Below are 14,000 nucleotides of genomic sequence, written 5' to 3'. Positions count from 1 at the left end.
TTCTTTCTTCCTTCCTTCCTTTCTCTCTTTCTCTCTCTCTCTCTCTCTCTCTCTCTCTCTCTCTCTCTCTCTCTCTCTTTCTTTCTTTCTCTTCCCTTCATGTAAAAAGTAAGTGTGGGAGAGTGGAAAAATTTGGGGGCAAGGAGTCAGGATCTTTGGATCACAGTCCATATTATCACTAAGGCACTTCCCAGTTTTAACAACATACAACTAAATTTCAGCTTTTATCACTTTATCATTTATCACTTGCTAAATGGATGAACCCTAAGCAAATCACTTGATTGTTGAGCCTTAGTTGTCCATCTGTAAAGTGATGATAATTCCTGAATTATGGATCTTATAGGAAGGATCAGAGTACCCCAGATTTACAAATGGCAGGAATCTGAGAGGTCATCTGGTAAAGAAATAGGTCTAGAAATACCGGGTGATTTATCCAAGCTTGCACAAGTAATGAAAGGCACAGCAAGATCCTCTGCTTCTCAAGATCACTAAATGAATGATGAAAGGAAATCTGACTCTTATCAGTTGGGTGGCTGGTAGAGTGGAAAAAACATTAGATTGGGGAAATGATAGCTCTTGCCAGCCTCAGTTTCCCACTATGAGCCAAGTATTATGATTTTGTTTTATTTTATTATTAAATTGTGTTTTACTTATTTACTTTCCCCCAATTGCACATTGTGAAAATTTTTACATTCCTTTTTATAAGTTTTTGAGTTCCAAACTTTTCTCCCTCCCCACTTCTGAAAGTGTAGGCAGTTTTGATATAGTTTCTACATTTGCTATCATGTATGATATATTTCTATATTATTTTCATTTGCAGGCATTGTGCTTTTTACAAATATTAACTCATTTTTATCCCCATTATTATTATACTCATTTTTACATTTGAGGAAATAGGCAAGCAGGGTGATTTTAAGTGACTTGCCCAAAGTTTCACAGGTAGTCAGTGTTCTTTCTGACTCTGGGCTTCCTGCTCTTTCCACTGCACCACCAGCAATCTCTATCTATCTCTGTCATTAATAAAATAAGGTAGTTGCACCACTGAGATAGCTTGTCTCCTCCTCCTAGAATATAAGCTCCCTGAGAGTTTACATTTGTATTTGTATCATCCCCATTATCTCAAGTGCATCTGGCACAAAGAGGAGCTTAATAATACTTGTGGATTAATTGATGATCCTATAACCAATGTGTTTGTCTTTCATTCTCAAAGAAGACCATGACATCAGGGAGGGATGTCATGATAAGCATATGAATTGGATTTCAGGGAGGGGGTGTGTGCTAAGTCACCAGTCTCACTTTTTCCTCCGGGGCCATCTGGGTCCTGTGGCCAGATAAGAATAAGAATGACTAGAGATAGCCCTGGGTGGGAGGCATACAGGGTTAAGTGACTTGCCCAAAAGGCATATATCTAGGAAGAGTCAATTATATGAGTTCAGCACTCTTGTCTGCCTGACTCCAAGACCTGTACTGTATCCACTATGCCACCTAGCTACCCCTAGAGATGCTCTGGTGAGAAACCAGGGTGGGGTCAAGAGATGACCTTAAAGATAGAATCCTTAGGAAGAATGGCTTTGGTTTGGCCCCTAGGACACAGAAACTGGCCACATGTTCATTTCTGGAGCACTCGCAGTCTGTTGGCCCCTCGCCCCTCCTCCTCCTTCCCCTCCCCAGTCCCAGGACCAGTCTTCCCTCTGTTCCCTGTGTCTTACCAGTCTTGAGTACCAAGAGGTGAAGTGCATCATCCTGCAGGTAGGAAGCAGCCGCGATCTCGTGTGTGGGAATGCGCAGGATCAGCTCTTCATTGTCCCGCCACGTGAGGAGCAGGCATCTGGCCGACAGACTGAGGATGCTATCCTGCTCCGGGGTGCTCTTCAGAGGCAGCTCTTTCAGTTGCTGAGGGGCCAGAGCCAAGGAGTGTCGAGGGTGTTGTGAGTGGAGCCTCAGTCAAGTTCCTCCCCCCACTCTGCCAGCATGCCCACACACCCACGGCCTGCCCTTGCCCCTGCCCCATCTGAACTTGCCCAGAAGCTCCAGAGGAGGAAACTGAGGGTGGGATGAGATGGGGACAGTGCCCTACCCGCCCTGCGCACCCTCCCCACCCTCTCCACTCCTACCTTCCTCTCTCCTCACCCTTGCAGTGTCCAACAGCTGCAGGAGCTCATCCCGGCTAGAGGGGTTCAGGGAGGAGTTGACCCAGGTTAAGTGGCCTAGAAACTTAATAGGAAGCCCAGAGCAATCACTAGGGCCCTGAGAACCCAGGTTTCAGCTTTTGCTCTCTTCCCTTGAGTTGAGACACTCCCCTAAAGGGGAGGATCTTAGATTTAGACTTTAGAAGGGAAGAGAATAAACATGTATACAGTATCCAACTAGGCTAACCACCTTTTTCAACATCTCCATTGCTTCTCATTGGACCCTTTTGAGGTAGCCATTATTATTATTATTATTATATTTTATATTTTATATCTAAGTGGTACAGTGAATTGATAATTAACTATGGAATCAGGAAATTCCTGTGTTCACTAGCTGTGTCACCCTGGGCAAGTCACCAAACTTCTCTGTGCAATTATTTCAAGTTTAGAAGATACTTTTTTAGAGGAAATTGTGTTTTTAATTTATTTTGGTCCTCAATTTCTTCATCTGTAAAATGAGTAGAAATAGCAGCACCTACATTCCAGGGTTATTGTAAGGATTGAATGAAATGATCATTGCAAAGTGCTTAGCAGAGAGTAGGTGTTACATAAATGATAGTTTATTATTCCCCTTTTAAAGTTGAAGAAACTGAGGAATAGAGGTCAAAATACAGAGATGTGCCCAGGGTCACACGGTTGGATTTGAACTTGTATTTTCCTGATTCCAAATCCAATGCTGTATCCATTGAGCTACCAGATGCCTTATTTTACAGATGAGAAAAATAGAGGCTCAGAGCAGTTAAATGACCTAGCCAGCATCATGGCTAGTAATATCAGAGGTGGGCTTTAGATGCATCTTCTGACTCCAGATCCAGCAACATCTCTACTCTATTTCTCTGCTCCTCAGGAAATGGTGTAGGGGTGGTGGAGAAAGGGGAATTTTTTCCTGATAATAAAAGAATAATGCCTCTCATTATGTAGTTTTTTATCAAGTGATCACAGAGACCCCATGTAGTATAAATATATCTCTATTTCACAGAAAATTCAACTGAAGCTCAGAAAAAACCATCAAGGTCACAAAACTAAAAAGCATAACCAGGGTCTGAATCTAGGCCCTTTTATCTCAGATCCAGTATCTTTTCCATCATATCACTGCTGCAATTTCAGGGATTGGGAAAGCAAGGCAAGGGTGAGGCAGAATATTTGTCATTTGGCCTTCTGCCATTCTTTCCCCATTCACACAGATCCACTAGCTCCTGTCAGATGAGACTTTGTCCTTAATGAGACCATCCACATCATGGCTCTGCTGTTAGAGGACCCAGAATCAAATCTCATCTCTGACACTACCTGTATGATGCTCTGGGCCTCATTTTCCCCTTCTGTTAAGTAAGTGGATGGGACTAGATGACTTCTGAGGTTCCTCCTAGTTCTAGCTCAATGGTCTTGTGGATAAAGGACATACTTTTCAATCTGGAAGAACAGGGTTCAAGTCAATTCTCTGATATATACCAGCTCTGTTATCATTTGGAACTCACAACTTCTCAATGCCTTAGATAATTCTTTAAAACTATGTATACTAGGAGCAGCTAGGTGGTGTAGTGTATAGAGCACTGGCCCTGGAGTCAGGAGGACCTGAGTTCAAATCTCACCTCAGACACTTAATAATTACCTAGCTGTGTGTCCTTGGGCAAGTCACTTAACCTCACTATCTTGCTAAACCCCACAAAAAACAAGCCAAAACAAAACTATGTATACTAATGAAGGGACTGTATCAGAGAGGCAGTTTTGTATAGTGGACAGAGTGCTGCATAACTTGAGTTCTAATCCTGACCCTGCTATGGAATCTATCCTGTATGTCCTTCACAAAGACTTCTGTGACCTTTGGCACATCATTTTATTTCTTTGTGCCTTGGTTTTTTCATCTGAAACATGATGGGGCTGGGCTATTAAGGTTCCTTCCAATTCTTTATCTATGATCCACATCAGAAATTTCCCCATACTGAGGAAGTTGCAGGTTAGTTCAAATTCCCTCCCTCTCAAATACTTTCTTCACAACTCTGTAAGGTACAAGGACAAGAATGATTATGTATAATATATTATGTTATAATATAATAATAAGCAATGATATTATAAGTAACATGTTTAACTATTATAATATATAAATAATTATATAATTAACCCCATTGCACAGATAAAAAGAATAGGATTAGGGAGGGGTACTGACTTGCCCAGGGTCACATAGGATATTTTTCTTTTGCTGGATCTTCATTCAGGGCAAACTTCCTGATGGTGGCTATCCCCCAAGGCTCTGTCTTGGACTCTCTTCATTTCTCCTTCTATTCATTTCAATACCTGCCATAGATTCAGTTATCATCTCTATACAGATGTTTCTTAGATCTGTTTATTCAGTCCTAACTTCTCTTCTGATTCATCAGTATCCAATCTATAACTGTCTATTTGACATCTCAAACTAGATGTCCCATAGTCATATGAAACTCAAAGTGTCCAAAATAGAACTCATTATTTTCTTCCACAAACCCTTTCCTCTTCTGAACTTCCCTCTGACTGTCAAGGGCACTGCCATTTTCCCAATCAACTAGGTTTACAACCTAGGTATTATCACTGACTCTCTTCACTCTCTGTCCCTTCTGTCTCTGTCTCTCTCTCATCTCCTCCATTTCCAATCTGTTTCCATATCCTGTCAATTATAGGATTATAATTTCTCTTCTATATGTCTCCTTCTCTGCTCTCATTACTTCAATTGCTTTTTTGGCTAGTTTCCCTTCTTCAGGTCTTTCCCCATTTCAATCCATCCTCCACTCAGGGGTCAAATTAATCTTCCTAAAGCCTGGGTCTCATTGTATCATACAGACAGACAGCTACGCACACATTATTAACAATAATGAATTTATCCAGTGCTGTAAAGTTTACAAAGTGCTTTATAATGATGTCATTTTATTTTTATAACAAGTGGTATTATCATTTTTTTGCAAGGAAATGGGGTTAAGTGACTTGCCCAAGGTCACACAGCTAGGTAATTATTAGGTGTCTGAGGTTGAATTTGAACTCAGATCCTCCTGATTCCAGGATTGGTGCTCTATCCACTGTACCTCCTAGTTGCCCCAAGTAGGTACTATTGGTATTATTATTATCCCCATTTTACAGGTGAGGAAACTGAGCCAGGCATTGGTAAAATGACTTGCCTGGGGCCACACAATTAGTATTTGATGTTGGATTTAAATTCATGTCTTCTTGACTCTAGGTCCAGAGCTCTATCCACTGTGATACCTAGCTGCCTAGAGAAACCATTCAGTCCTGTACAGCAAATTCTAGTGTTACCTATTACCTCTAGGATTGACATAAAATCCTCTTTGGATTTTAAAGCCCTTTATAACACGGCCCCTTCTTCCTTTTCCATCTTACTCCCCTTTACATGACAGCAGCTTTCTTACTGTTGCTGTGACTGGACTCTTTTCCCACACTCTTGAGTATTTTCCCTGACTTTCTGGAATGCTCTCCCTCCTAATCTCTAACTCCTAGTGTCCCTGACTTCCTTCAAGTCCTGGCTAATATCTTACCTTCTGCAACACAGTGTTTTTACTATTCCCATAGTTCTACTGCCTTCCCTCCAAAATTAGTTTCAAATATATATTTGAAACTAATGTGTATATATATATATATATATTTATATAATATATAAATAAAATATGTATATCTATATATCTTGTTTGTATACAATTGTTTGCATGTTTCTCCCACTTAGAGGCACCTAGAGGCAGCTAGATGTAGGGGAAAGAGAGAAGTATTTATTAATCACTTACTGTATATCAAGCATATCAAGTATATCAAGTCCTATTCTAAGAGGATGATCTCATTTTATCCTGGGCCTATAGTGCTGAGCCTAGAACAGGAAGACCTGAATTCCAATCTGGCCTCAGATACTTATTAGCAGTGTGACCTTGGGGAAGTCACTTAGCCTCTGTCTCCCTTAGTTTTCTTGACTATAAAATGTGGATCCTCATAGAACCTGCCCTCCCAGGGCTGTGGTGAGGACCAGCTAGCACAAACATAAGGTAGGTGCTCAATACATGCTTGTTTTCTTTCTTTTCTTCCCCATTAGACTCTGAGCTCCTTGAAGGCTGGACTGACTTCTACCTTGCTTTATACCCTCTGTGCTTAGCACAACACCCAGCATATAATAGGTGTTCAAAATATGCTTGTTGACTTGTTGACCCAGAAAGTCAACACCAGAGCTGGGATTCAAAGCCCAACTTGTCTTTTTCCTCTTTTGCTTTTCATTCTTAAAGCATTTTTGAACTTTTATGAAGCATTTTCATTCTCTTATTTAATCCTAACAGAATTCCTGTGAGACTGAAAGGGCTGTTCATTCACAAAATTGAAATTTATTGTGGAAAGAACCTTGGATTGGATCCAGAAAACCAGAGTGGAACCCACTCTGGTGAGACTCAGACCTTCTTTGGGCCCATCTGTAAAAAAGGGAGTGTGGAAGAGGTAGTGCCTTGTGAGACCCTGCAACTCAAAACCCTTCCAAACTCCTGTGTGGAAAATACTCTGCCAGGGAGGGAGAGAGCAGCAAAGTAGAGATAAGATTTGGTTCCTTCTCTCCTAAAACTTAGAGGCTAAAAGAAGAGTAGAATACAAATGCACACACACACACACACACACACACACACACACACACAAACACACACACACATACATTCACAATACACATGTATACATATACCTATAAACATACACATGAAGACACATATGCATACATACACATGGTTGACCTTCATTATCAAAGACCACCAAAATGACATCACTAAGTTTGAGACAAATTACAGTGTGTCTGACTGTGGATGATCAGACCAATACAAGCTTGAAATGCTCTACCACAGGTCAGGCACAGTCCATGTACATACTTGGCATGCCTACTCTAAACATGAAAATGTCTAGAGCTGCTCCGATTCTGCCTTCCTCATAGAGTACAGCACCCTCACTGATGAGGGCATGCCATGCTGGGCAGTCCTGTGCCAGTGTCTCCCATGCTATACAATCAATTATTTTATTATTATTATTATTATTATTATTATTATTATTATTTTAGTTTTTGCAAGGCAATAGGGTTAAGTGGCTTGCCCAAGGCCACACAGCTAGGTAATTATTAAGTGTCTGAGGTTGGATTTGAACTCAGGTCCTCCTGACTCCAGGGCCGGTGCTCTATCCACTGAGCCACCTAGCTGCCCCCTATGTACAATCAATTCTAAAGTTCTTCAATGAGACCTCCAGGGTATCTCAGTAACCCTTCTTCTGACCCCCTTGTAAGTGCTTGCTCTGTGTGAGATCTACATGAAATAATCTTTTTGACAAGAGCATGTCTGGCATTCTAACAACGTGGCCTGCCTATCGTAGTTGCACTCTCTGAGGTAACATTTGAATGCTTTGAAGTTTAGCTTGAGAAAGGACCTTCTCCTGCCAGGAGATCTTTGGAATCTTCCTAGGACAATTTAAATGGAAATGATTCAGTTTTCTGACAGCACTGGTAGACTGTCTAGCTTTCATAGCCATATAGCAATGAGATCAGCACAACAGCTTTGTAGACCTTCAGTTTGGTAGTCAGTCTAATACCTCTTCTCTCCCACACTTTCTTTTGGAGCCTCCCAAATAATGAACTAGCTCTGGCAATGCCAGTGTCAACCTCATTGTTAATGTATACCTCCCTGGAAAGGACACTGCCTACCTAGGCAGTAAACTTGTCCACAGTGAACTTGTTCACAGTACTCACAACTTCTCCATTTGCTGAAACCAATGGTTCCACACAAGAATGGTGTGATGCTGGAGATGAAGCATCTGTGTTTTCTTGGCACTAATTGTTAGGTCAAAATTAGTACAAACGGCAGAGAATCAATCCATACTTTGTTGTATCTTGAGCTTCAGAGGCTGCATTGAGTACACAGTCATCTGCAAACAGAAGATCAGGCACCAACACTCCCTCTACTTTTGACTTGGCTTGTAGCCTTTTCATATTAAAGAATTTGCCATCTATGTGGTGCTCATCCTCAGTGAAGGCATTTGATACATGGCTGAAAACATCAAGCTAAAAAAGCGAGGGCAGCCTTGTTTCACTCCATTGATGACTGGGAAATCTCCAGAGCATCATCCACTATCCATAACCAGGACGAGCATGTCATTGTGAAATTGATACACAATCCTGATGGGCTTCTTGCCAACATACACACATACACACAATATACACTCCCATGCAACATAATACACACACACATGCAATATATACACAAAAATACATGTAACACACAAGCACATGCACACATGCACACCATTGTTCTCATTTTCCAGATAAGGAAACAGAGGTCCAAGGGTCAAGGTCATCTCTTAATCTAGTGGTCTCCAGTCCAGTTTCATAAGGGAATTTACCCAATCAACTAACTAGAAGTGACCAAATTCCTTCTCTGGGCCAAACCTAGGGGAGAGAAGATGATGATTTTTGGGTGTGGGGTCAAGCCTTTATATCAGTGAGTCCATAATCATTTATTAAGCACCTACTATGTGCTAGTCTAGGAGCCAGGGATACAAAGAAAGGTAAAAGTCAGTTCCTGCTCTCACAGAACTCAGTCCGATGATGGAGAAAACATTTAAACAACTATGAAAAAATAGAATAAATGCAGGTGCCATCTAAAATATGATAGAACAAAGAACTTCATTCTTAAGATCCATCCACTTTGGACAGCAATGTACTCTCTTCCAGTCTCTTCCTGAAGCCCCCAATCATCTCTAACCACAGGATTTAGGAGTCTAGGAAACAGACAGAGGCCTACCTCTCTTGATCTGGAAAACTTTAAAACAATCTACAAATGTGAACTATTATCAGTAACTAGATAATGAGACTTATTAGTTGTAGTCTATATATCCATTGCCAGGTCAGATAGGTGATAAAATGGATAAATCACTGAGCTTGGAATCAGGAAATTCCTAGGTTCAAATCTGACCCCAGACATTTACTAGTTGTGTGTCCCTTAACCCTGTTTGCCTCAGTTTCCTCATCTGCAAAATGAGAAGGAAATGGCTAACTACCCCAGTATCTTTGCCAAGAAAAGTTCAAATGGAGTCATAGAGACTTGGACACAAGTGTAATCACTCAACAGCAACAAAATGTCCACTGCTGAGGGCATTCCATTAAGTTGTAATGCTCTCCTGGAGGGAAGAGATTAGCTTTATTTGTATTTGTATTAAGTGTCATGCATGCACTTAATAAATGTTTATTCACAGACTGACTATGGAAAAAGCCTTAACAATTTATAGTTGTTACTATACAACTGAATACTGGATGTATACTGGAAGTCTACTGGACATCAGGAGTGGGTTTGGATAGGTCTCTGTGAGTGTGGATATATGTATCATCTGTGCTTGTATATGACTTATTGGAGTTAGAAGGAATCTGGAGCTTATCCAGGAAACCCTCTGGCGACAGATCGGGTGAAACCTTAGGAATCTTCTAGTTCAGTATCTCTTGTAATAAAGGAGGAAACTAAAAAATATAAAATAAAAAAAATAAAGGAGGAAACTGAGGTCAGATGATAGGGGATGTGTTCAAGGTCACACAACATTTCAGTGGTAAAGAAGGGGCAAGGACTAAAAGTTCCTGATTCCTTGGAGGGGGGGTGGGGAGGGAAGAAAGGGAAGACAGTCTAGAAGAGCTGACAGAGGAAATGAGGAGGAGGAAGGAAAGAATTAGCATCTGGAGTCAGAAACCTAAGTTCAACAACCAGCTGTATCCTTTACTACCTCAAGAACTTTCGGTAAATTATTTAACTTCTATAAACCTTCATTTCCTTCTCTATAAAATGAGAGAGTTGACTAATAGAAACCAGGAGGGATGGGAATTCAGGGAAGTCTGGAGGGATTTTCATGAACTGATGCTGAGTGAGATGAGCAGAACCAGGAAAAACACTGTACACCCTAACATGGGGGTGATGTTCAACCTTGATGGACTGGCTCATTCCATCTGCAACAACCAGGGATAATTTGGGGCTGTCTGCAATGGAGAATACCATCTGTATCCAGATAAAGAACCATGGAGTTTGAACAAAGTTCAAGGACTATTTCCTTTAATTTAGGAAAAAAAACCCAGATATCTTATTGTCTGATCTTATCTCTTATACTTTTTGTTTCTTCCTTAAGGATGTGATTTCTCTCTCATCACACTCAATCTGGATCAATGTACAACATGAAAACGAAGTAAAGACTGACAGATTGCTTTCTGCGGGGGTAAGTAAGATTGGGAGAAAAATTGTAAAACTCAAATAAAATCTTTAATAAAAAAATAATAAAATGAGAGAGTTGAGCCAAATCCTATCTAAGGATCTTTTCAGCTCTAGATCCATGCCCCTGCATTGTCCCTGCCCCCAATTTCCTACTCGTGTCTCCTTCCATCAGATTTTCTTCCTCACTCCTTACCTTTACTTCCTTTTCCAGGTAGTCACACAGCAGAATCTGGGGGTCAATGAGGTAGTCCGGGGGGTACAGGGGCACAGAGTGGAGGGGTCGTCGGCTCACAGGACTTCTCCCAGCTGACCGACGCCCTGTCTTAGGGAATACCAGCCTGCGAATGGGAGACACAAAGCCCTAGGGAGACAAGGGGGGTGGTGGTGGTAAGAAGCTTGGGGAGAGCCCTCAAAACCCAAGACCCAAGGGCTCAGCCAGTGGGTCTCCCCTGTTCTGTGTATGACTGGGGAATTCCCAGGAAGGACAGAATTAGGGCAGGGCTAGGGGGATGCTGGAGGCATCTCATGCCTCTGAATTAATTGTTAAATTTTCAGTATGGTTATATACACCTGGAATTGGTAAATGCTATAAATCAGGGCTTGATTTATTGTTTTGTTTAATCATCTAGATTGAAGAAAGTGACTCAGAAAATATTAATAATGCAAATCAAACTTAAAATGTATCATGTGTTTTTTTTTATTTTTAGAAAATTGTTGGGACTGTACTATTGGGACATTAAGTGGAACCAGAGTCTGTGTGAATGCATGAGTTGTGTGTATTTGAGTGTACAGGTATACTCTACAGGAAGTGTGAATGTGTATGGATATCTATGAGTGAGTGTGGGTTTAGGTATCTTCTATATTTACATATAGTTCATAGCATCACAGATTTAAAGATGGAAAGAAACAAAGTGGTTACCTGCCCAGAGGAGTCAAGTAACTTGTCCAAGGTCCCACAGGTAGGAAGTAGAAGGGCTGGGACTGGACTTTGAATGCCAGTCTCTTTTCAATAGACCTGTCTTATGTGTGCGTGTGTGTGTGTGTGTGTGTGTGTGTGTGTGTGTGTGTTCTTACATTTGAGTTTCTTCGTTCCTGTATACTTGTGAATGTATTAGTCCATGTTCATTCAAGTGGGTGAAAAAGCCCATGTATGTTCATGTGTGAATCTGTGCATGATCAAGGACATTTGCATACCCTAAAATCCTCCCTATGAATCTTAGCTTGTTTAGGTGGAAGGCTTGTAAGAGTTGCTTGGCCTCCACAAGGAAAGCCCAAGTCTCCAACCAGAGGAGAGAGGCCTATTCTGAAATCAGAGCCACATGGGACCTTTCCTAGATGGATAGACAGAGAATAATAGTTGTCATTTACATAGTTCTTAACATGCATTATCTCATTTGATAATGGTCAACTCTACTTTGCAAGTTTGAATCTATGGGTATTATGATCCCATTATACAGATGAAAAAACTGAGGCCCAGAGAGATTACTTGACCTATTCATAGTTATGTGGTTAGTAAATGTTGAAAGTGGAATTTGAACCCAGATCTTCCCAATTCTGAGTTCAACACACTAGTCATTAAATCTCATTGCCTATGAGTCTAGATAGATACAAAAAAATAGGCTGGCTTCTGAGAGCCAGAATTCCTAGGAGGAACTGAATGACCCAATCCCCCCCCCCCCCAAAAAAAGAGTTGGGGTGACTAGGTGGCGCAGTGGATAGAGCACCGCCCTGGAGTCAGGAGCACCTGAGTTCAAATCTGGCCTCAGACACTTAATAATTACCTAGCTGTGTGGCCTTGGGCAAGCCACTTAACCCCATTGCCTTGCAAAAAAAACTAAAAAAAAAAAGAGTCACTAGGAGAGAATTCTAAAAAAAGAGATTTGAGAAAGGAATTCTGAGGATGGATAAGCAGGAAAGTCCAGTAAACAGGGTCTGTTAGGAATATCGGAGAAATAAATTTGGGGTAGTGGGCTGGATCATTCACTAATCCATCTGGTACTTGGGACATAGTCCAGAGTCCAGAGCCATTGAGAGAGCAACAGAACAGAAGAAAGTTTGGGGTTTGCTTGCCTGTATTTTCTCTGGAAAAGATCTGGGAACAAGAACCACTTAGAGCAACTGGTGAATACGTTTGAGACATTGCACCTTAAGTATTAGCACAATCAGAAAGACAAGGCTATTGATATGTGAACCGATAACTCTGACAAGAGTCACAGCCTCTTTACTTCTGAGTTACCCATAATCAGCTTTCAAAAATAAAGCAAAAAGTAAACCAACAGAGGTTTCTGGGTCAGTGTCCCTAAACCAAACTTCTTACTGAAAGTTTCACAGTTAACAAGAAGCAAAAAGCCATTTATTTCATGAGAGACAGCCAAGAACTTCAAGATATGTTCTACATCTGGCTCACCTGCCCCACTGGCTCTTCCCAGGGACATCCACACACAGCTCTGGGAAACAGACAGGCAGTCTAACCCTCTCCCCCCAAATTCAGACTCCCGAAGTAGCTCTTCTGTACCTCACAAAAATGTGACTCCTGGTTCTCCCTCTTATTAACACAAACAACTCTGCACAAGGGCCAGTTTGAGAAGCTGCTTTTATTCAGCTAGTTATAGGCAGTCTTAGGGAGGGGAGAAGCTGGTGCCTTTGTTAACCCTATCATTAGAGTCTTAACTGTGCTAACATTTGACTCGAGTACACTTTTTTCCCAGAGCTTCAGTTTTTCTTCTACAAAATGAGGGAATTAGACTAGAACTGGGGTTCCTAGTTTTTCTCCAGCAATACATTAGTTCACCCCATCAGCAAATTTCAATGAGGAAAATAATTACATCTTCATTTCAATGTAATGGATTACCTTCGTAATCCTATATATTTTGCTTTATGCTGTTAAAGACATTTTGAGAAGGGCTCTGTCTATAGGATTCACTAGACTGCCTGAGGGGTCTGTAATATACAAAAAGTGTTAAGGAACCTGGACTTTAAAAAAAAAAAAGTTGCTCTCCAGCTCTAAGTTCTATGATCAGTCTATATCAGGGAGTTAGGAAAGATAACAGGATCCTATCAATTAATAGGAGAGTCCCTAATATCAGTCTCACCCTTCCAGCGGCATCTTTTCCTCCTCCTCCTCCTCCCCCTCTAGGATCCCCCCATTTCTGGGCCCTGAAACCCATTCCCAAGTCACAGCTCCAAACATACCTTTCTCCCTTTCTTCCCTTCGAACTCCATGCTGTGTCCCCCCCAACCCCCACCTCTCTACTGACTGAGAATTTTCTTTGTTATATTTCCTGCCTCGGAAACTCCACCAAGCCGACCAGGAATTCCTGCCCCTCCTGGCCAGATAAGAAGCTATGGACTAGAGTGGGTGGAGGTCCTGGGGACCCTAGGCCAGGGAAAGGAGTTCTGAGCAGGGGACAACCCCTCTTGAGGAGAGCTGGGTAATTACTGAGAATAAGGGGGAAGATATGGGAACTACTCTCCCAGAGGGCTGACAGGAGATAATCAGGGCTGGTAAAGCACACCTGCCAAGCCCTCTGTGGCTAAACTTTGTGACTAAGGATGAAGTTTAACCTCCTTTCAGTCTCCTTAA

General features: G+C 41.5%; 1 protein-coding gene across 3 annotated transcripts in view; it reads right to left on the bottom strand.

Annotated features, from left to right (window-relative positions):
- Nucleotides 1-13,651, bottom strand: part of CCM2L (CCM2 like scaffold protein) — a 29,014-nt gene extending 15,363 nt beyond the window's left edge. The window contains exons 1-4 of one of the 3 annotated variants that reach the window (XM_074211855.1): nucleotides 13,610-13,651; nucleotides 10,611-10,778; nucleotides 2,131-2,214; nucleotides 1,710-1,893 (exon numbers count right to left, since the gene is read on the bottom strand). In XM_074211855.1, coding sequence (XP_074067956.1) covers nucleotides 1,710-1,893; nucleotides 2,131-2,214; nucleotides 10,611-10,778; nucleotides 13,610-13,639 — 466 coding nt within the window. In that variant the 5' untranslated portion in view covers nucleotides 13,640-13,651. The other 2 variants (XM_074211856.1, XM_074211857.1) reach the window with 2 other exon arrangements.
- Between the last annotated feature and the right edge of the window lie 349 nt (nucleotides 13,652-14,000).

The sequence above is a fragment of the Macrotis lagotis genome, chromosome 1 (genome assembly GCF_037893015.1).
Source record: "Macrotis lagotis isolate mMagLag1 chromosome 1, bilby.v1.9.chrom.fasta, whole genome shotgun sequence".
Lineage (NCBI taxonomy): Eukaryota > Metazoa > Chordata > Mammalia > Peramelemorphia > Peramelidae > Macrotis > Macrotis lagotis.
This window is presented reverse-complemented; position numbering and strand designations above follow the sequence as displayed.